This window comes from Squalius cephalus, assembly GCF_949319135.1.
Source record: "Squalius cephalus genome assembly, chromosome: 12".
In the NCBI taxonomy this organism is placed as follows: Eukaryota; Metazoa; Chordata; class Actinopteri; order Cypriniformes; family Leuciscidae; genus Squalius; species Squalius cephalus.
Window position 1 is genome coordinate 21,642,719 of NC_137133.1, and position 24,175 is coordinate 21,666,893.

The 24,175-nt window shown below is 40.4% G+C and overlaps 1 protein-coding gene across 3 annotated transcripts in view; it reads right to left on the reverse strand.

Annotated features, from left to right (window-relative positions):
• Nucleotides 1-8,464: 8,464 nt before the first annotated feature.
• Nucleotides 8,465-24,175, reverse strand: part of cep128 (centrosomal protein 128) — a 363,668-nt gene continuing 347,957 nt past the window's right edge. For 2 of the 3 annotated variants that reach the window (XM_079888956.1, XM_079888957.1), the window contains exons 21-22: nt 10,377-10,485; nt 8,465-9,209 (exon numbers count right to left, since the gene is read on the reverse strand). In XM_079888956.1, coding sequence (XP_079745082.1) covers nt 9,112-9,209; nt 10,377-10,485 — 207 coding nt within the window. In that variant the 3' untranslated portion in view covers nt 8,465-9,111. The remainder of the gene's footprint in view (nt 9,210-10,376; nt 10,486-24,175) is intronic. The other variant, XM_079888955.1, reaches the window with a different exon arrangement.

The window sequence follows — 24,175 nt, forward strand, 5'->3', positions numbered from 1 at the left end:
TGTATGGGCTCACTCTGAGGACACATAAAAAAAATGGTGTGACTGAGCCTCTTGGTGGCGCTATAATAGAACAAAACATGAAATTCCCATTGACTTCAATACAGTTTTGTGAAATAAAATGCTATTTTCATTCAAAACCTACTTTTTCGAACTCCTCCCACACCGTTTGTCCGATTTTCACCAAAATCGAATCATATCATCTCCAGACTGTGCCGACTAAAAGTTATGGATTTCGTGTCGATTGACGAAACCGTTTTCGTATAGCGCAGCAGCAAATTTGAGGCATGATGATAAAAGCACTATTCAGGCTTTATCTCTGCAATGCCTTGACATATTGACACCAAACTTTGTATGTGTCATTGTCTCCTCACTCTGACCACATCACATCAGTTTTGTAACTGTGCCACCTATTTGTCAAAAGTGATAATCAATTAAATCATATTTTTAATTACTGATTCTATGATTTTTCAGCCATTTCGTCTAAAATCCTCTTTAAATGTCTTTAATTGCTCATTGTTGCAGTTGGTCTGACACTTTCAGACATGTTGGCATGTCTTGTCGTCTTATTCTGCTTGGCCCCGGTAATTGCTGCTTGCAGCTATATTTAGGGGCCAAGCACCGAAGGTGCGTAGGCACCTATTGTATCTGTTCCCGTTCCTATTATTATTATTATTCTTCCGTTTCTTCCGACTGGGAGTCTATGGCAGCCCATAGAACCGATTGCGGGAAAGTTGTTTTGGTTTGACATTCTGATAGAGGACAGTCCCAACATTAAATACACCAATTTTGGTGTTTCTAAGTCATTCCCTCTAGCGCCACCACCTGTCCAAAATTCCACTTTTATTTTGCTAATAACTTTTGAACCGTAAGGCCAATCAGCAAAATCCTTTTTTCCTCTGATTCCTGAGCTAATGACGATTCGATTGCACCCTATGACGTCATTTTCCGTAATTAAAATATGGCCGCCATTTTGAATTTTTTGAAAAACTTACTTTTTCGAACTCGTCCTAGACGGTTTGTCCGATTTGTACGAAAATTGAACCAGATCATCTTCAGGCAGTGCTGACCAAAAGTTATGGAATTCAAATTGATTCGTCAAACCGTTTTCGATAAACGCTCGAACAAATTTTACGTAGCGCCTGCAAAAACAGTCGTAAGGCTGTATCTCCGCAACGGTTGATCGTATTCAGACCAAACTTGGTACATGTCATCACAAGCATGACCTGAGGCTACATGCTGCGTTTCGGCGCAGCGCCACCTACTGGTCCGGAGATATGAAAAATGGCTATTTTTGCTTATAACTTCTGAACAGTTTGTCCAAAAATCATAAAATTGGTCTCGTTAGATTCAGGGCAACATTCTGAGTCGACTGATATCCAATTTTACCATATCGGCCATTTTGACTGTCGGCCATTTTTAATTTTGTGCTAAAATGCTGTATTTTAAGAACGCATGAACGGATTCTTATGAAACTTGGTATGGGTAATCAGCACAATGTCCTGAAGGAGTCTGAGAAGTTTCGAAACAGCGCCACCTAGTGGTGAATTTTTTTTTTCAAATGCTTATAACTTTGTGTGTGGTCGACTTATTTTCACGAGACTGATCTCATTCGACTCCTGAATCCTCGCCGAGTCCTACGATACCAAACATGCTAGGTTGCGCCTTACGGTTTGTGTAGTGTTGTGATTTAGCGCTTAAAAAACATTAGGCGATATCTTCGAAACCGTTTGTCCGATCGAGACGAAACCACCGTCAGAAGTTTGGAAACATAGGTCGATAGCTATGTGCCAATGCCCAAATGCGAAAATATTGATGTTTAGGGGTAGTAATATTCAATCAAAGTCATGTGTCAGTCATTTTTTACGTGTTTTTTCATATATATGTCTATAACTCTGAAGTGAATTGAGATATTTTCACCAAAATTGACACACATATGTATGGGCTCACTCCGAGGACACATAAAAAAAATGGTGGGACTGAGCCTCTTGGTGGCGCTATAATAGAACAAAATATGAAATTCCCATTGACTTCATTACAGTTTTGTGAAATAAAATGCTATACTAAACAAATGCATTTGTGTAACTTTACGAAACTCAGAATGTGCCAACAACACCATCCCCTGAAGGTACCCAAAACATTTCGAAACAGCACCACCTAGTGGTCAAAAGTTATAACAAAATTTCCAAGAAGGCTAATAACTTTTGAATAAATCTGGCTATTGAAATGCCACTGGTCTTAATAGATTCCTTGGGTCAAGCCGAGAACATAGATACCAAGTTTTCCTTATTTGGCCAAACTTCCTGTCCGCCATCTTGATTTCAAGTCAAAACTTACTTTTTCTAACTCCTCCTAGACCGTTTGTCCGATTTTCACCAAAATCGAATCGTATCATCTCCAGACCGTGCCGACTAAAAGTTATGGATTTCGTGTCGATAGACGAAACCGTTTTCGTATAGCGAAGCAGCAAATTTGAGGTATAATGCTAAAAGCACTATTCAGGCTTTATCTCTGCAATGCCTTGACATATTGACACCAAACTTTGCATGTGTCATTGTCACTTCACTCTGACCACATCACATCAGTTTTGTAACTGCGCCACCTATTGGTCGAAAGTGATAATGCTTTAAATCATATTTTTAATGACTGTTTATATGATTTTTCCGCAATTTCACCTAAAATCCTCTTTAAATGTCTTTAATTGCTCATTGTTGCAGTTGGTCTGCCACTTTCAGCAATGTTGGCATGTCTTGTCATCTGATTGTGCTTGGCCCGGTAATGGCTGCTTGCAGCTATATTTATTATTGTTATTATTATTTGTAGTAGTATCCCTTTAATCCCTTAGCATTTTTCCAAATAATTGAAAAACATATGTCTGTGCAGATAACTGAAAAATGTAATGGTCTCACAGACTTTACACCCAGACAATGAATTTTATTCAGAATTAGAAATGACAGAACAAAGCTTCACTGTTATCTGCCAGTAAAGAGATTGTTCAAGGTTTTGGCTCCAATTGTACTAAATGTTTTCTCTCTTTCAAACTGGCAGTTGTTAAACCCCAAAATAGCCACTGTTGCCTCCAAGAACAATTTTGTCTGGTCTAGAAAAAAAAAAAAAAAGAAAAAAAAAAATAGAAAAACTTGTATTTGCAATTATGTAATTAATTATGCATTCATTTACTCACTCTGAGGCTGTTCCAAACTCATATGGCTTTTTGCTTGTGTAGAACATAAAATGGGATATTTAGCAGAATATATATTTTTTTCCCATAGAAAGAAAGTGGATGGGAGCAGAAATACTGTAGCTGTGGTCATTATTCACTTACATCCGGAGAAAAATGGCTGCTTGTCATTCTACTAGATAGTATTTTCCCACAAAAAAGAGAAAGAAAGTCATACAGGTTTGGAACGATGTGAAGGTGATAGAATTGTAATTTTACTGAAAAACAAATTAAATTAACTAAAATGCAATGCTTTGTCTGTTATGACGAATATCACACTGAGCCTTGTGAAACGTACATGTCTACAACATAAATCTGCCATAAATTAGCAAATGACTTTATCTTCCTTCGCTCTATTGCTGGTAGACTGGAGACTCAGTGCCTCTCTAAGATGCTTGTCAAATTGCAACCTACTGCTCAGATTCAAAATCAGAATGAAAATAGTAAAACAGAGTAAACTATTCACATTGAACAATAAATCAGAGACGGAAAATACAGATTTGTTTATACAATTCCTAAAGTCTGAGATTGTATTGTGCATTTGCGTAATTTAATACAAAACAAAATGTACACAAATTAGTTTACCAGCTATGTTCAATGCCACACTCTTGTCTATTTTATTAGTGACTTATTTTCTTTATTAGTGACTTATTATTTTCATTATTTTCTTCCCCCCAGGATTTTGAATTCCAATTTTTCAGATTTTACTGTTTCTATTCAAAATAACGAACGTTACAGATTCATTATTTTGCACTCCTAGCATAAATTAAGAAATTAATGTCACTGCAAACCACTTAAATCATAAACAGTGGTCAAATATCGAAGCTGGAGTCTTAAACCTTCCTTATGATGCTGATTTTGTCCAGATCAAGTAAGAGTGTGATGTTTTGACGAGCAATGCATTTTGAACAACAATAATCCGGGATCACCAGTTATCCCTGCCGAGCAAGGGGTTAATGCAGTAGATTGTCATAAAAATATAGAATAAATTTGCATTTGGGCATCATCCCTTTTGCTCTCATGAAACAATAAAAAGAGTGAAAGGGATGTGGGGAAGATGGAGAAAAATATAGCAATTTAAGGACTTGCCATTGCATAGCTCTGGAACTGACAGTGATGTATTTTGTCCGGGAGGCTGGGGTTTTGCATTCTGTAGTGTGATTGGATCCAATGAGAATCCCAATGAAGCTGCGAGTGTTGCAGCTGAACAATCCCCTGGCACTGAAATCAGTCCCTGTTGATTTCGTCTCAGGCGATGGAAATGTGTTATCACAGCAGGAGCCACTGTAATAATGCGTCCACCAACCAGCCTTCATATACAGCTGCTTCCTATACAGCTTCAAGCACAGCACAGGACTCTGTTTCAATCCAGCTATTTTACATGAACAATAGTGGTGATCTTTTAAAATAGAAATAAGGATAAGGACAGTTTATTTGTTTGAGTCTTTGAGTATGCGTGTTTGTGTACGAAAGAAAATCAGACTGATGTCTTCAGGATAGTTGAGAGAGCCAAAACCGACAACTGGAACGACCTAAATACATTGAGCAAATCTACAGACACAGTGAGAGGCTGTTTTATCATTCATGCTTCAGTGATTTGAATATGACTCCACTGTATGTCACTGAATCATATTTGAATGCATTTGGTTAAACTTTCCTTTTTAACCAGCATCCACTCAGTGTTGTAATTCTTCCACAGAATGAGGGATGGGGACAATAAGTTAGCCCTGGCCCAATTGCAGAAATGAACTCTGAACTCGAACTCTGACCCATCTGATGACGCATCATTTCTTTCCACCGATCCTCAGCCCCCCGTGGGATCATCCCCTTTCCGCCGTCGAAGTCATTTGATCTGAACTGCCACTCACATCCACCAGCAAGACATCAACCTTTCCTCCCCAGGATCCTCTTAGACTTCGAGCCCATCCTACAATACCGGCCATAGAAAAATGGACAGTTTAATTGGACTAATTCAAATATTCAGTTCTCAGCATAGTTATATGACTTGTACAGCCAACCCTTCCCCTGGATCCACTTCAGGCTCCAGGCCAACTAATCAAGCGAGAAAAAATGACAAATGGGACACCCTACTGCAAGTGGCCTGAATCCGGCCCGTCAGCATTAATTTTGTGGCCTGTGTCATGCTAAAGATTAATGCAGTTTAAGTATAATTTGAGCTCAAAAGTAGTGTGAATATTAGGCAAAATGCAATTGACATTCCTGATACTTTGCAGTGTGTAAGTGGCCGATGGTGCTCTTAACAGCATGAAAAACAAAGCTTGTATTCAAATTGTCAATGGGTTATTAACAGAAAGAAACTCCCATTACAATGACGAGCTGTCATCACGTCAATGAGTTCAAGGTACTCTTGCAAAACCTCCTGTTATAAATGGCAGTTTAGTTCAGGAAGTAAAGTAACCTGCACATGCGCTACCATTGCTCTTCAGTGACGGAGGAAGGATGGTGATGAAAACGGATTTCGCCTTTGCGGAAAAGGCATATGTATTTTTTGTCAAAAAACAATTGCTGTATTAAAGTGAGCTAACTTGCAACGCCACCATGAGCAACTTCATCCCGATTTCAATGTTGCCTATCCACATAGCAGCGATCTCAGGAGTCAGAGGGTACAGACATTGCTGGGTTTCACGGCCAGCGATCCATGTTCTACAGCAATGTTAAAAGCCCTGACAATATTACGAGGCCTCATTCAGAATCGCTTGGAATATTGCAAAAGCAAAGAGGCTGCTACAAAGGGAGAATTTCTCAAAAATACATTTATGGACTGTGCAGAATCGCTGTTTTCGGATTTTAAGAACAAGGACGACATCATCAGGTAAATCTCAAACCTACAGTTGTCTGATTGAACAGTGATCATGGCAGACGAGTACATTAACATTTACATTTATGCATTTGGCAGACGCTTTTTCAGACCAGGCAAAAACATACATTTAAAAAAGCTTGTTTCTGTTACTGATGGCGCCACATCAATGGTTGGAAAGGGAAATGGATTAATTGCTTTACTTAGAAAAGATCCTGAAATACCAGCCTTCTTCTCAGACCACTGCATTCTGCATCTGGAGCAACTGTGCAGCAAGCGTAAATGTGGAGAGCTCAAAATGACAATGGACACTGTGACACAAACAGTCATTTTTATTATTGTACACTCTCAAACACAGACAGTTCTGTACCTTGGTCGCAGAGTTTGAAAGCGCATACCCTGGCTTGGCAATGCAGAGGTCAGATGGCTTAGAGGCGGAAATGTCCTTGACATGGAATTACTTCCAGTTGTGCGCATATTTTTGAAAGAGAAGGCCTGATTCACTGGCACCCCTCTAAGACACATTAATGCACAATGCAGCTTTTCTGACTGATGTTACGTGACATTTAAATGCACTCAATTGTATGCTTCAAGGGAAACAAAAGATTCTTCCGATGATGCTGAATGATGTGGCTGCATTTGAAGCAAAACCTGTTCTCACAGCAACTTCAGGAAAGAAATTTCACAGAACCAGGCTCATTTTCACCCAGCACTCACTGTTCATATCTCAGGGAACTAAAAGACCAGTTTTGTTGACGTTAAAACCTGAACTGGCATTCAAAGAGAATCCATTTGCGCGTCACACAGGCTCCATCTGTCGCAGTCACATCAGAACACTTCAGTGTGGAAACGGCAGCGTTTGAGGAGCAACTCATAGAGGAGCAACTCGGCAGCGTTTGAGGAGCAACTCAATGACACATTCTGGACCAAGTGACCAAGAGACATACCCTGCATTAATGCAGTGTGCTGAAAAAACCTGCTTTGGATCTACGTATGTGTGTGAAATTGCTTTCTCTGCAATGGGAATATTAAAGTCAAAGCAACATTCTCGTCTAACTGACTGACACTTGACAGATTGTTTTAGAGCATATACCAGTGAGCAACAGCCAGACCTGGAATTACTGGTGAAAACAATGCAGACTCAGATTTCCTACTGGGAATAAGGACTTCTTTTTATCAGGGCCCGAGAAGTGTATTTGCTCAAAATTGTTTTTCTTTATACATTGAGGTTTTTTAATATTTCAATTTAAAAGTTTAAAGTTCAAGTTAAGTTCAATTTAATATTAAAAGTTTCAATTTAATATTGCAAGAAAACTGTTAATACACTTTTTTGTTCCAGATTTTTTATATCATGTTCAGTATTACTTTAAGTAGGACAAAGCCTAGCAAGACTTATCCATAGCCAAATAGGTAATAAATTGCATTTATAAATAAGTAAAAACTGTAAATATGTTTTTGATGCAAGTTGTAATTTGTGGCCCTTCACATTTTGTAGTTTAAATGTCTCCCTCTTGGCCTGTGAACTTGAGCACCCCTGCCCTACGGTCTCAAGGACTTAAAAGACAATGGCTTAATGGTAATTTTAAGTCCACAAGGCCGACTGTGCATATGAAGCATGCCATTTGGGACAGGGCAAGAAGACCCAAGTACCAGGCCCGGGAAGGAGAGGACTTCTCATTAATCCACATACTCAAAGGTACTCTTGTGGTGGTGGTTTGGTAAGTTTAGAACAGTGTCTTTAAAGTTGTAACTATGCAAATGAGTTCCACAAGGAGAAAAAAGGGTGAACACTCTCTGATGTCAACAGCAAATCACAGAACTGCCATGGAGAAACATCTCATCCTCATCAGAAAAAGATAAAGGTATGCTTTCAACAGACACTCCTCATTTTGAGTTTCCGTCCAGTGAGACAATAACAGAAATACAACCACATTCTGAGTCTCCAGCTTGCGAGGGAAGAGACGCTAACAGATGGATGAAGTTCGCTACTTCTGTCTCAAAAGCTTTATTACTTTACTCCTGAAAGACACCACAGAAACTTATATGTTGAATTAAAACATCTAATAAACTTTAACTTTACATCTAAATAAAACTTTAATATCTAAATAAACTTTAACTACCAGGAATCAAGTGTCCTGACATTTAGCAAATTTATAAAGCAAAGCCTAAAGTCATACAAAAGCTATAAATACAACACTTAAATCATTGTTGTATATTGTCATAACGCCCAGACCTAAAAACTTGTTAAAGCACTAAGGCATTAAGGACATAACATTATGACTTTCTGTTTTTACTATTGCAGTATTTAAAATAAAAAGGAAGCAAGATATTCTTTTCTATTTCATTTTGCAAATGGTGTATCTTTACAGTTCTGAATGCAAGAATATGTTTTGCATCCTGCAACAAATTATTACAAAGGAGTTTTACAGCTGTGTGGTGGTCATGTTTTTATTTGTTTCACATTCATTCAAGTATGAGTCTCATATATTCATTGTTTCAGACTTAAAAGTTAAAAAACATTCATTCACAACATAAAAAGGTATAAAATACAAAACATATCAGGCAAGGCACTGTAATTTAGCACAGCTTTCCTTAAATTGATGTGTAAAAACTTAGGCCTAGTAGAAAAACAAACAAACCTCACTTTATGTTACTAAGTTAAGGTAAAATAACAACATTAAATATTCAAAATGAGATATTTTAAAATCTCAATAAAGTAGAATCATAGAAATTAGTTTTCTTTAGTTAATACCACATAGGTTTACCATGTTCTAATCATCTGATGAAAATATACAGTGTAACATCAAAGTTACAGATACATAAAAACAAAGACATATAGAACCAAAGCTAAGCACTACATGACCAGTACAATTAGCTATAACTGGACTGTCATACAGGCACTAAATAGGAACTGTGTAATGACACAGTATTACTGTTTGTACAGTGCACTCATGTTCTACGATGAAGTAATCTGATAAGTCTAAACATATGGGATCTGGTAGGAATCAGAGGTAGTCATGAGTTTTTATCAATAGTTTGTCATTACTGCCAAAAGTTTCCAGATGTAGAGAGAGCACTACATGCTTGTGTGTTCAGAGTTTGCTCTGTTGATTATAGAAAAGTCTTGGGTCAGACTGGATTCCATATCTGGACTGGCAAGAGGTTTCCGTGGTGCTTTAAACAGACAAGAAAACTGGATGTAAATGAAGAGATGGGTATAGATATGGTTTATATGTTTATATACATTAGTACCCAGAACACATCCATATTCTGAAAATACCACATCCATCATCCAGTCATACTGAGCCTTTCTAAAAGGTTTTTACTCTGAAATAGTTCAATAACACTGCAAACCATAATAATATTACAAGACTTCCATCCAGCATATATAATATGTTAGGTCATTTTGCCAGGCAACACCCAACCATCTGATTATTTGCTTATACTGAAAATGAGCAACAATCAATTTTTTTATAGCTAGAGAGGAAATAAAAGAGATGGCCTTTTTCCACCAAACCAACTTGCATTTCCATTGACTTGAGAGTTGAATAAACTTGCCACCACATCACAGTCTTCCTTGTCAACCAAGCCACTGTACAGTATAAGCACCTAGGATTGTTTTTGCACTCCATTTTTCTGAGTCGAGTCATTGTGGTGCGAGGCTTTTCTCTTTAACTTTCTTCAAACCAGCAGCCCAAGACTGGTTGCCCACTGAAGCTAAACAGGGTTGAGCCTGGTTAGTACCTGGATGGGAGACCTTCTGGGAAAACCAGGTTGCCGTTGGAAGAGTTGTTAGTGAGGCCAGCAGGGGGCGCTCACCCTGTGGTCTGTGTGGGTCCTTAACGCCCCAGTAAAGTGACGGGGACACTATACGGTCAAAGAGCACCATTTTAAATGTATTTCTCAAATCGTAGTCACAATTTTTTTTCTTTGATGTATTTCACACAGAAGAAATGCAAGTCACTTTTCAGACTATGTGAGCTTCTCTTAAACTGTTCCCGTACATAATTCTGACTCTGACAAAAAAATTCTAGACATGTTTAGCTTGTATGGGTGCAGGTTAAGGTGTTAAATTATGTTTGTTTAATGCCATCTTTTACGAGCACTATTAAAGCCAGTATCGGCAGTACTGTAGCAATCAATACCACTATTAAACAGATTTTTTTTTTTTCTTCTTAGAACAAAATGAGAAATTATAGCAATTTGACATCATATTTAAAAGCCATCATTTAGGCCTAAACAGCAAATGATATTTTTTGTCCATCATTTATAAGCAACAATCACAGAACATGATAAATTTGACAACTTTTAACTGCAGGTGTCCCGTACACGTGTACTCACAGGTATGGGTAGACAGAGAGGAACTGGTCAGGAAATTGCTCTGACTGAGCAGAGATGATGTCAGACCAGTGAGCTGGAGACTCCGACAGGCGGCATCCAACTTCTCACCCTACAAATAACAGCAAGAGATTGAAGAGTTAAGTCTAAGATTTAAGATCCAATCTTACACAGTAAGAAAAGTGACCTGGACTGTTCGTCTAATTTTGTTGTTGCTGAGCGAAACTAATTTCTAATGAGTAAACCATTGTTTATAGAGAAAATCTATAAAAGTTAATAACCATATTTTATTTTGTCCTTTAATGAACAGGCATATATAAATAAAGGTGACTTGACTATTGTCACAATATTTGACAACAGTCGAGTCACCTTTATCTAAATAGCGCTTTATACAATACAGATTGCGACGTTCGTCTGATCGCCTAAATTAAAAAATTTTAATTAATATTTGTGTAGTGTTCAATGTTGTTATCGATAGAGATACTCTGGCCCCCTTCCTGTTGGAGTGATGAGATAGTTAGTAGATTGTGTTCGCTTAACGGTTGGCTGTCTCGGTGGTGTCCGCAACATAATATAGAATTCATAGACAATTGGAAAAGTTTTTGGGGCAAACCTGACCTGTTGAAAAGAGATGGTATTCATCCCTCCTGGGATTGTGCTGCTCTTCTCTCTAGTAATATGGCTCATAGTCTTAGAGCTCAAACATGACAATCTGGGGCTAAGGTCAGGAAGCAGACAGACTGGCTTAACCGACCGTCTGCTAGCGGCCTCGCGTCACCAAGGTCAGATAAATCCCATCACATAGAGCCTCTTTCACCTAGCTATCATCATATAGAGACTGTGTCTGTTCCCCGAATTTGGAAATCCAAAAAACTTTTTAACCCATCTAAGGTTAAAAATTTAATTGATGTTCAACAAATAAAAAACAGCTATAATACAGATGAGCAAATGCTAAAGCTTGGGTTGCTGAATATTCGATCGCTTACTTCAAAAGCACTCATTGTTAATGATATGATTTCAGATAATAACCTAGATGTGCTGTGTGACAGAAACCTGGCTAAAACCAAACGATTACATTACTTTAAATGAATCAACCCCGCAAGATTACTGTTATAAACATGAACCTCGTCTGAAACGCAAAGGGGGTGGTGTTGCTGTAATTTATAGTAATAGTTTCAAAACCACTAAGAAATCAAGTTTCAAATATAATTCTTTTGAAGCATTGGTGCTTAATGTAAAAATATATAGTGTAAACGATAAATCACGTTTGAGATTTGTGCTGGGTACTGTATACAGGCCACCAGGGCACCATACAGACTTTATCAAAGAATTTGCGGACTTTCTATCAGAATTAATATTGACTGCAGATAAAGTAATAATTGTTGGTGATTTTAATATACACATCGATAATGAAAAAGATGCATTGGGATTGGCATTTAAAGACATTGTAAATTCAATTGGAGTTAGACAACACGTGTCAGGACCTACTCATCGTCGTAATCATACTCTAGATCTAATATTATCACATGGAATAGATGTTGATGCCGTTGAAATTCTGCAGCAGAGCGATGACATCTCAGATCATTATCTAGTCTCGTGTAATTTGCACTTAGCCAAGGCTGCAAAGCCGACTCCGTGTTTCAAATATGTTAGATCTATCACTTCTGCTACTAAAGATTGCTTTATTAATAATCTTCCTGATCAGTTTCATCATCTCAGCATCCCAGATAGCTTAGAAGAACTCGATATTGCAACAGAAACTTTTAACTCTCTCTTTTCCAGCACTTTAGACACAGTTGCTCCGTTGCGCTTAAAGAAGATTAAAGAAAATAGTCCAACGCCGTGGTACAACGAGCACACTCAGGCCCTTAAGAGAGCAGCCAGAAAAATGGAGCGCAACTGGAAGAAAACAAAACTAGAGGTATTTCGCATTTCATGGAAGGAGAGCTCAATTACTTACAGAGAGGCTTTAAAAGCGGCTAGATCTGCTTATTTTTCAACCCTATTAGAAGAAAATAAACATCATCCTAGGTATTTATTTGAAACGGTGGCTAAACTAACGAAAAATAAAGCTTCAAGCCCAGAAGTTTCCAAGCAACACAGCAGTAATGATTTTATGAACTTCTTCACTTATAAGATTGATAATATCAGGGACAAAATTATAACTATCCAACCGTCTACTACAGTATCGCATCAGGCAGTGCATTGTAGCCTCCCTGAGGAAAAATTTGATTCATTCGTTGCTATAGGAGAGGAAGAATTTACTAAACTCATTAAATCATCTAAATCGACAACATGTATGTTAGACCCTATACCAACTAAGCTACTGAAAGAGATGCTTCCAGAGGTCCTAGATCCTCTTCTTAATATCATTAATTCATCTTTGTCTCTAGGATACGTACCAAAAAACTTTAAGCTGGCTATGATTAAACCGCTTGTTAAAAAAACACAACTTGATCCTACAGAATTAGTCAATTACAGGCCGATCTCGAATCTACCTTTTCTGTCAAAGATATTAGAAAAGGCAGTATCCTCACAACTGTGTTCCTTTCTTGAAAGAAATGATATCTGCGAGGATTTCCAGTCAGGATTTAGACCGTACCATAGTACCGAGACAGCTCTCGTTAGAGTCACAAATGATTTGCTCTTATCATCCGATCGTGGTTGTATCTCGCTATTAGTGTTACTCGATCTTAGTGCTGCGTTTGACACCATTGACCACAACGTTCTTTTAAATAGATTAGAACATTATGTTGGCATTACGGGAAATGCACTAGCATGGTTTAAATCATACTTATCTGACCGTTATCAGTTTGTAGCAGTAAATGATGAGATGTCTCATCGATCACAAGTTCAGTATGGCGTACCACAAGGCTCAGTACTAGGACCGCTGCTGTTCACTCTGTACATGCTACCATTAGGAGATATCATTAGGAAACATGGAATTAGCTTTCACTGTTATGCTGACGATACTCAGCTGTATTAATTAATGTAGTAATTTCCTACTTCTAAATTCTGAAAAAACAGAGTTTCTAATTATTGGACAAAAAACTTCCTCACGTAATAACCTAGAATACTGTCTAACACTTGATGGCTGCTCTGTTAAGTCTTCGTCGTCGGTTAGGAACCTGGGTGTGCTCTTTGATACCAATCTTTCATTTGAAAGTCACGTGTCTAGTATCTGTAAAACTGCATTTTTCCATCTTAAAAATATATCTAAATTACGCCATATGCTCTCATTGACAAATGCGGAACAATTAGTTCATGCGTTCATGACCTCAAGGCTAGATTATTGCAATGCTCTACTGGGTGGTTGCCCTGCACGTTTAATAAACAAACTACAGCTGGTTCAAAACGCAGCAGCTCGAGTTCTTACCAGAACCAGGAAGTATGACCATATTAGCCCGGTTCTGTCAAAACTGCATTGGCTCCCTATTAAACATCGCATAAATTTTAAAATATTGCTGATTACTTACAAAGCACTAAATGGTTTAGCTCCGCAGTACTTGAGCGAGCTCTTAACGCATTATAGTCCTTCACGTCTATTGCGATCTCAAAATTCCGGCCAGTTGATAATACCTAGAATATCAAAATCGACTGCTGGCGGTAGATCCTTCTCCTATTTAGCACCAAAACTCTGGAACAGTCTTCCTACCATTGTCCGGGAAGCAGACACACTCTGTCAGTTCAAAGCCAGATTAAAGACACATCTCTTTGACCTAGCATTCACATAATACATTATAGACTTCTATAATTTAATGTTAGGCTGCATAGATTAGGTCAGCCGGAACCGGGAACACTTCCCATAAATCCTGATGTACTCGTTACATCATGAGAAGAATGGCATCTACGCTAATTTTAGTGTCTGTGTTTATCCCGAGGTTTTCCTGCAGCCTGCCGGATCCGGGCCGTATCCAGATCTGACGAAGGACCTTCGCCTGGACCTGATGACAACGCAGTGCTGAAGTGCCAACTAGTCTCTCCCTATGGAGGATCCCTCTACCACTCTACAGATAAGGCGTTGTCGGGAAATTCGTTTCGCGTTCCTACCCCAAAGCAACAAAATAAAATAAAATTCTTTAGCAAAATTTATAAGGAAAGACAAGTACTTTGTTTAGGCTTGGCTTGTAGGGAATTCCAAACCTGCGTATTTTCAAACGCACATAACTATAGAACCCACTCTAAATGCGCATGTGAACGCCATCAGCGTTTCTCACAGGTTCGCGTTTAAAGTCTGTGTAGAGGGAATGGTGTCGTCTTAGCGGCCCCTAATTTAATAACAAATGATCGTTGCGACGGAAGCAAATCAATCAAAACTAACTTTAGATGGAAAATAACTTAACTCTGCTATAAAGCCAAAACAATCTCTGTTACCTTAAATTATACGCTTATCTCTGTGAAGCTGCTTTGAAACAATCTACGTTGTTAAAAGCGCTATATAAATGAAGATGACTTGACTTGACTTGAGATACGCGGATGGGGTATTATTTCATCCGCAACCGAAATTCGCTTTAAAGAAAGGCTTTCTACAAAGCAAAACTTAATGAAGTGGTAAAAATCATGTCTGACGATTTACAAAACAAAACTATGGAAGTAAAATAATGTCAAATGTTTTTGAAATAAAAAAGCCTGTTGAATTGCACTACTTGAAAAAAATAAGCATTGCATTAACCATGCTTGCATTTTAATGCATTGTATTTTTAGGGCTTGCATTTTTATGGGCTGAAATTCAACATGGTTGAATATTTAAGCTGTTGTACTGATACATCTTCTGATGCACCAGGGCACATCATCAGTGATGTATCCTGAGGTCATCGGGTGTTTCGGGTCTCTCGAACATCAGACACCCTCACTCAGGCGACCCAGCTGAGGTTGATCAAGCCTCAGCTTGTGCCCTGGCAGCTCAACCACGGTTCCGCTCTCTTAATCCAGAGCCACCTAGAGGCTTTCTCCGCTGCCTCTGTGCTGTTACAGATGGCTCTTCTCCTCCTTTCGCCTGTGATGCCGAGTGCAGTATATGCCCTGCAGAGGGACTGTCCAGCAAAGCCTCTGCACCCTACCTCTACAGGCAAGCATCTTGCCTTCCAGCCTTGTTCGTGGCAGTCGCTGACTAAGTCCTGATATTTCCCCTTTTTCCGCTCAAAGGCCTCCTCCATTCGCTCCTCCCATGGCACGGTGAGCTCCAGCATAACAACATTTTTTGTTGCCTCAGATACCAGGATGATGTCAGGTCTGAGTGAGGTCTTGACTACATGCTGGGGGAACTTGAGCTGCTTGCCCAGGTCTACTGACAGCTGCCAGTCCTGTGCAGTTTGGAGAAGCCCTGATGTTCCTTTCTTTGTACCTGGCTTTTCTCCGGCTCTAATGAAGCTGATGGTTTGCTTCCTAGGTCTGGACTTTTGGCAGATGGAAACAGCACTAGAGATGCTCTCTGTGATAGTCTTGAGCACCTGATCATGACGCCAGCGGTATCGGCCTTCCCCCAGAGCTTTTGGGCAACAACTCAATACGTGCTCAAGGGTCCCCTTGTTCTTCTGGCAGAGGGGGCATGCTGGTGATTCGGCCAAGCCCCAGCAGTGCAGGTTAGATGGGCTGGGAAGAACATCATAGACCGCCTGGACCAGGAACTTGATGCGGTGTGGTTCTGCCCTCCACAGGTCAGTCCACGAGATCTTCCTCTCCACAACTTGCTCCCATCTAGTCCATGCGCCTTGCTGTCTCATCCCCACCGCTCTGCTGGTCCTCTCCTCCTCCACAGCTGCTCTGATTTCCTTCTGAACCAGTTGCCGCCGCTCCTCCCCCGCGCTTTGTCATAACGGGGGGCTGCAACGGCTCCTAGTCCAGCCCTTCCTCTGGCCACAGTTCCCACAAGGACTCCATGGCGCAAACGGGACTCTGCCTGCTCCACTACCACCTCTGCTCTCTACTTCCTGCCAGTCTTGACTACCACCCCTGCCCCAGAGACTTTTGGGTCTGTTGATTCCCGGAACTGCAGCACCTCTCTTGCACGCAAAACCTTAAACTCCTCCTCGATAGATTTCAGAGGTAGTGTCAGTTTGCAGCTGTTTCCATAGAGTGCGATGTTGCTTAAGCTCCGCGGTAGCCCCAACCATCTCCTCAGGTAGCGGCTGACTCTCCTCTCCAGGTCTGTAATGGTGGAGATCGGGAATTCATAGAGAAGCAGTGGCCACAGTATCCTCGGCAGAATCCCGTGCTGGTAGATCCACACCTTGAATTTGCCGGGTAGGCCTGTTTTGTCGACGCTCTTCAGCCATTTCTCCAACTCCTCACAGGTGTTCTTTATTGAAGCTGTGTCCCTGAGGCTGCTGTCAAAGTACCTCCCCCAGGCTTTTCACAGGCTTCTCGGAGATGGTAGGCATCGGTGTTCCTGAGATCGAAAACCGGAACTTGTCGACCACTCTGCCCTTCTTCAGGACCAAGGATCTTGACTTTGCTGGCTTAAAAGACATCCTGGCCCATCCCAACAGCCTCTCTAGGCCTCTCAAGACTCTCAGACTGAACTCGCTGTAATAATCCAGAATGAGGTCTCTGACTGTAGCTGGAACATGGTGCCTCTCCAGTGTTTCCCACACCAACTTGTGGGGCATAGAGCCATAGGCATTGGCCAGATCTAACCAGAGGACCACCAGATCTCCCTTGTTCTCCCTTGCTTCTCTCAGGAGCTGCGTGACCACGCCTGTGTGTTCTAAACACCCCGGTACACCAGAAATGCCGCCTTTCTGCATTGAGGTGTCGATGTACCCGTTCTTAAGGAAGAAGTCAGCCAGCCTCCTAGCCACAATGCTGAAGAAGATCTTCCCCTCAACACTGAGTAGTGAGATGATTCTGAACTGGCTGATCTCTTTGGCGTCCTCCTCTTTAGGGATCCACACACCCTCAGCAAACCGCCACTGCTGCGCTGCTTTCCCTCTTCTCCAGATGACCTTTAGGATCCTCCAAAGCCGGTGTAGCAACTTGGGACAGTGCTTGTATACCTTGTAAGTGGTTCCACTTGGTCCTGGTGCTGATCCGGTTCTTGCCCTCTTTACCACCTCTTGAACTTCTTTCAGGAGAGGTTCCCTCTGGTCGAATGCCACTGTTGGCTCTGGTGGTCTTAACACGGTATCACACTGTCCTAGGTCTTGGTCTCTGGTGGGGTCTCTGAAAGTGTTTTGAAGGTGTTGCTCGACATCCTCCTTTGCACAGGCTAAGCGTCCGCTGCGTCTCTGTCCGAGGAGCTGTTTGGTGAACCCGAATGGGTTGCTGATGAAGGCAGTGCGTTTCTGAGCTCTTTCTCTGCGCCGCCTCCTGTGGTATTCCGCCCTGCGCAGGGTAAGGAGTCTCTTCCTGAGCACAGTACGAAGCTCTGCCAATGGCGCCCGCTCCTCTTGTCTTGCCACCTTGTACTGTTTGGTCAAGGCTTTCAGCTCTGTCCTGATGTTGTGGATTTAAACCGCCCGCTGGTTCATGATATAGGGCTGCCTAGCCCCTCTTTCTTCCTCAACTCCAAACCTTTCCGCAGCCATACTCACTATGATAGTTGTCATAGCCTGCAGTCTCCTCTCCACATCCCCTTTGGCCGTTGTTTCTAGCACTGCATCCACATCCTCGTCGAACTTCTGCCACTCTGATGTTTTAGAGGCTTGAGGCCACTTGATCCTTCTCTTCTCCGATGGCCTGCTTGGAGGGACTGACGGCACCACTTGGAGGCTCTGGGCTCTGTGGGGTGCTTCCGGGCCCTGCTCCTCCTCTGTCTCACCAGGCACTAGTCCTGAGCATTGTGATGGTTGTAGTCTCTCCTTACATTTCATCTTTGTTTGATGGATCTTTAGGCCTCTCTCATTTTTGCAGATCTTTCCACAAAAACACTCTCTTCTCGTCAACGTTTGTCCATTGCTGTTGTTCGTTAAACCTGTAAGCTAAATATTTCAATTCAAAACATTTCAAACACATTTTCATTATTAAAAATTCAATACTCCATATTCACCTTTCATATTTCACTTCCAAAATATTCAGACTGTTTAAAAATACAACCTATAATATTCAACAGGCAATTTTCGGTCCATTTTATTTCGCTTTGCAAATTCGCTTCCACAAATTCAGTGGTTCAAATTCGACAGTAAATTCAACATTGAGTCAAGTCAAGTCAAGTCATCTTCATTTATAGCGCTTTTAACAATGTAGATTGTTTCAAAGCAGCTTTACAGAGATAAACGTATAATTTAAGGTAACAGAGATTGTTTTGGCTTTATAGCGGTTCTTTAATAAAGTTAAAGTTATTTTCCAGCTAAAGTTAGTTTTGATTGATTCGCTTCCGTCGCAACGATCATTTGTTTTTAAATTAGGGGCCGCTAAGACGACACCATTCTCTCTACACAGACTTTAAACGCGAACCTGTGAGAAACGCTGATGGCGGTCACATGCGCATTAAGAATTGGTTCTATAGTTAAGTGCGTTTGAATGTGCGCAGGTTTGGAATTCCCTACAAACCAAGCCTAAACAAAGTACTGGTGTTTCCTTATAATTTTTGATACAGAATTTTATTTTATTTTATCAATTCGGGGTAGATATGCGAATTGAGTTTCCCGACGACGCTTTATCTGTAGAGTGGTAAAGGGATCCTCCATAGGGAGAGACTAGTTGGCACTTCAGCACTGCGTTGTCATCGGGTCCAGGCGCAGGTCCCTTCATCAGATCTGGATACGGCCTGGATCCGGCAGGCTGCGGGAAAACCTCGGGATAAACAAAAGACACTAAAATTAGCGTAGATGCCATTCTTCTTATGATGTAACGAGTACATCAGGATTTATGGGAAGTGTTCCCGGTTCCAGCTGACCTAATCTATGCAGCCAAACACTGAATTATAGAAGTCTATAATGTATTATGTGAATGCTAGGTCAAAGAGATGTGTCTTTAGTCTAGCTTTGAACTGACAGAGTGTGTCTGCTTCCCGGACAATGTTAGGAAGACTGTTCCAAAGTTTTGGTGCTAAATAGGAGAAGGATCTACCGCCAGCAGTCGATTTTGATATTCTAGGTATTATCAACTGGCCGGAATTTTGAGATCGCAATAGACGTGAAGGACTATAATGCGTTAAGAGCTCGCTCAAGTACTGCGGAGCTAAACCATTTAGTGCTTTGTAAGTGATCAGCAATATTTTAAAATTGATGCGATGTTTAATAGGGAGCCAGTGCAGTTTTGACAGAACCGGGCTAATATGGTCATACTTCCTGGTTCTGGTAAGAACTCGAGCTGCTGCGTTTTGAACTAGCTGTAGTTTGTTTATTAAGCGTGCAGGACAACCACCCAGTAGAGCATTACAATAATCTAGCCTTGAGGTCATGAACGCATGAACTAACTGTTCCGCATTTGTCACTGAGAGCATATGGCGTAATTTAGATATATTTTTAAGATGGAAAAATGCAGTTTTACAGATACTAGACACATGACTTTCAAATGAAAGATTGGTATCAAAGAGCACACCCAGGTTCCTAACCGACGACGAAGACTTAACAGAGCAGCCATCAAGTGTTAGACGGTATTCTAGGTTATTACGTGAGGAATTTTTTTGTCCAATAATTAGAATTTCTGTTTTTTCAGAATTTAGAAGTAGGAAATTATGAGTCATCCAATTTTTTATATCAGCTATGCATTCCGTTAATTTTGTGAATTGGTAGGTTTCGTTTGGTTTTGAAGAAATATACAGCTGAGTATCGTCAGCATAACAGTGAAAACTAATGCCATGTTTCCTAATGATATCTCCTAATGGTAGCATGTACAGAGTGAACAGCAGCGGTCCTAGTACTGAGCCTTGTGGTACGCCATACTGAACTTGTGATCGATGAGACATCTCTTCATTTACTGCTACAAACTGATAACGGTCAGATAAGTATGATTTAAACCATGCTAGTGCAATTCCACTAATGCCAACATAATTTTCGAGTCTATTTAAAAGAATGTTGTGGTCGATGGTGTCAAATGCAGCACTAAGATCGAGTAACACTAATAGAGAGACACAACCACGATCGGATGATAAGAGCAAATCATTTGTGACTCTAATGAGAGCTGTCTCGGTACTATGGTACGGTCTAAATCTGGACTGGAAATCCTCGCAGATATAATTTCTTTCAAGAAAGGAACACAGTTGTGAAGACACTGCTTTTTCTAATATCTTTGATAGATAAGGTAGATTTGAGATCGGCCTGTAATTGACTAATTCTGTAGGATTAAGTTGCGGTTTTTTAACAAGCGGTTTAATCATAGCCAGCTTAAAGGTTTTTGGTACGTATCCTAGAGACAAAGATGAATTAATGATATTAAGAAGAGGATCTGTGACCTCTGGAAGTATTTCTTTCAGTAGCTTAGTCGGTATAGGGTCTAACATACATGTTGTAGATTTAGATGAGTTAACGAGTTTAGTAAATTCTTCCTCTCCAATAGCAACGAATGAATCAATTTTTTCCTCAGGGAGACTACAATGCACTGCCTGATGCGATACTGTAGTAGACGGTTGCATAGTTATAATTTTCTCCCTGATATTATCAATCTTATAAGTGAAGAAGTTCATAAAGTCATTACTGCTGTGCTGCTTGGAAACTTCGGTACTTGAAGCTTTCTTTTTCGTTAGTTTAGCCACCGTTTCAAATAAATACCTAGGATTATGTTTATTTTCTTCTAATAGGGTTGTAAAATAAGCAGATCTAGCAGCTTTTAAGGCCTCTCTGTAAGTAATCGAGCTCTCTTTCCATGAAATGCGAAATACCTCTAGTTTTGTTTTCTTCCAGTTGCGCTCCATTTTTCTGGCTGCTCTCTTAAGGGCCCGAGTGTGCTCGTTGTACCACGGCGTTGGACTATTTTCTTTAATCTTCTTTAAGCGCAACGGAGCAACTGTGTCTAAAGTGCTGGAAAAGAGAGAGTTAAAAGTTTCTGTTGCAATATCGAGTTCTTCTAAGCTATCCGGGATGCTGAGATGATGAAACTGATCAGGAAGATTATTAATAAAGCAATCTTTAGTGGCAGAAGTGATAGGTCTAACATATTTGAAACACGGAGTCGGCTTTGCAGCCTTGGCTAAATGAAGTTTACAAGAGACTAGATAATGATCTGAGATGTCATCGCTCTGCTGCAGAATTTCAACGGCATCAACATCTATTCCATGTGATAATATTAGATCTAGAGTATGATTACGACAATGAGTAGGTCCTGACACGTGTTGTCTAACTCCAATAGAGTTTACAATGTCTTTAAATGTCAAACCCAATGCATCTTTTTCATTATCGAGGTGTATATTAAAATCACCAACAATTAGTACTTTATCTGCAGTCAATATTAATTCTGATAGAAAGTCCGCAAATTCTTTGATAAAATCTTTATGGTGCCCTGGTGGCCTGTATATAGTAGCCAGCACAAATCTCAAACGTGATTTATCATTTATACTATATATTTTTACATTAAGTACTAACACTTCAAAAGAATTATATTTAAAACTTGATTTCTTAGTGGTTTTGAAAATATTACTATAAATTACAGCAACTCCTCCCCCTTTGCGTTTCAGACGAGGCTCATGTTTATAACAGTAATCTTGCGGGGTGGACTCATTTAAAGTAATGTAATCGTTTGGTTTTAGCCAGGTTTCTGTCAAACACAGCACATCTAGGTTATTATCTGAACTAATATCATTAACACTGAGTGTTTTTGAAGTAAGCGATCGAATATTCAGCAACCCAAGCTTTAGCATTTGCTCGTCTGTATTATAGCTGTTTTTTATTTGTTGAGCATCAATTAAATTTTTAACCTTAGATGGGTTTAAACGGTTTTTGGATTTCCAAATTCGGGGAACAGACACAGTCTTTATATGACGATAGCTAGGTGAAAGAGGCTCTATGTGATGGGATTTATCTGACCTGGGTGACGCGAGGCCGCTAGCAGACAGTCGGTTAAGCCAGTCTGTCTGCTTCCTGACCTGAGCCCCAGATTGTCATGTTTGAGCTCTAAGACTATGTGCCATATTACTAGAGAGAAGAGCAGCACCATCCCAGGAGGGATGAATTCCATCTCTTTTCAACAGGTCAGGTTTGCCCCAAAAACTTTTCCAATTGTCTATAAATTCTATATTATTAAGCTGACACCACTTAGACAGCCAACCGTTAAGAGAACACAATCTACTAACTATCTCATCACTCCTTGCGAACAGGAAGGGGGCCAGAGCAAATTACAGTGCTTGACATCGTACTTGCGAGTTCACACACCTCTTTAATATTAATTTTGGTGATCTCCGACTGGCGGAGTCGAACATCATTTGTGCCGACGTGGATAATGATCTTAGAGAATTTACGATTAGCATTTGCCAGCACTTTTAAATTTGCCTTGATGTCAGGCGCTCTGGCTCCCGGCAAACATGTGACTATGGTGGCTGGTGTCTCTATTTTCACGTTCCGTGTAATAGAATCGCCAATAACTAGGGCACAATCAACAGAACTCTCAGTGTGTGTTTCACTGAGCGGGGCAAATCTATTTGTTATGGTAATCGTAACGGAAGAGTGGTTTTTTGATCCGCGACTAAAGCGATCCCTCACTGTCACCCATTTGCCTGGCTGCGCAAGCACTAATTCAGCTGGAACCGAATCATGTAAAGAGTTCACTATGCTAGGCGCATCCAAAGCATCTAAAGCTCTAGCACTCTTACTATCCTCAATTAAAGTTTGGATGCGTATCTCTAGTTCTGAAATCTTCTCCGTTAGCCTAACTGTCTCCTTGCATTTATCACATATAAATCCTATATTGCCAACAGAGAAGGCTATGCTAAACATGTGACATGAAGTGCAGGTGACAATAACAGGACAAGACATTACTCACAGTGTTTGTTGAGTGATTCTTACTCACCTGAGCTTTTTATGAACTCAAAGGCGCGGGCGCGCGAGAGAAAAATAAATAAATAAAAATAGCTGAGCGCACGGGTGGCGTGTTAACAGGCTAGCGAATTACTAGCGTGTTGTGCTAGTAGTAACGGAAGCTAGCGATGTCAGGTTAATCTGAGATGTTGGGTAAGCTGTATTTAGTAGTAGTATAAACAACTAGAAATTGTAGTAAATGATGGTTCAAAACAAGGAAATACGAGGCTAAGACGGAGCTTACAGCACCGAAGCAAACACACTCACAGCAGGCAGCGAGGCAGACAGGAGCAATCGATCAGCCAAAATGGTATGAAAGACAACATTGACATCCAGGAACTACAGGAAAAGCAGTAGATTGCCGAGCATACTCTCCATCTGCTGTTAGACTATCTCACCTGCAGGGGGTGCAAGCGCGTGTTGTTGATGGAAGACCAGCAACAGTTAGAGCAAGCCATTCATTCATAAAATGAAAATGATTATCTGTGTCAGTATATATGCGGAAAAGATGATAAACACACAAAAGCTGTGTTTATGTTTCATTCAATAACTTCATTGTTACTTTCCCTGTGTAGCCTACATGTTATCAGCTTTCTCTATGAACGGGATTATAATCGGTTTCCCCCAATACCTCATCATACTCAAGGATTCCCCTTCCGTCGGGACAAAACGCTTAACGTAACTTAATGGACTAATACAGTGATATAAAAGACCAAACTCTCACTTTATTGGGGATGTAGGCTGTAGGCTACTATATAGGCTACTACAGGCAAGCAGATGGACTCAGAATATGAACTTAACACGCAAAGTTTCATGCTCAGCGTTTCCCAGTGATGGGCGTATACTGGCATAAAATCAACACTTGTTCAATACTAACACTTTCTCTTCTCTCTCTCTCTCTCTCTCTCTCTC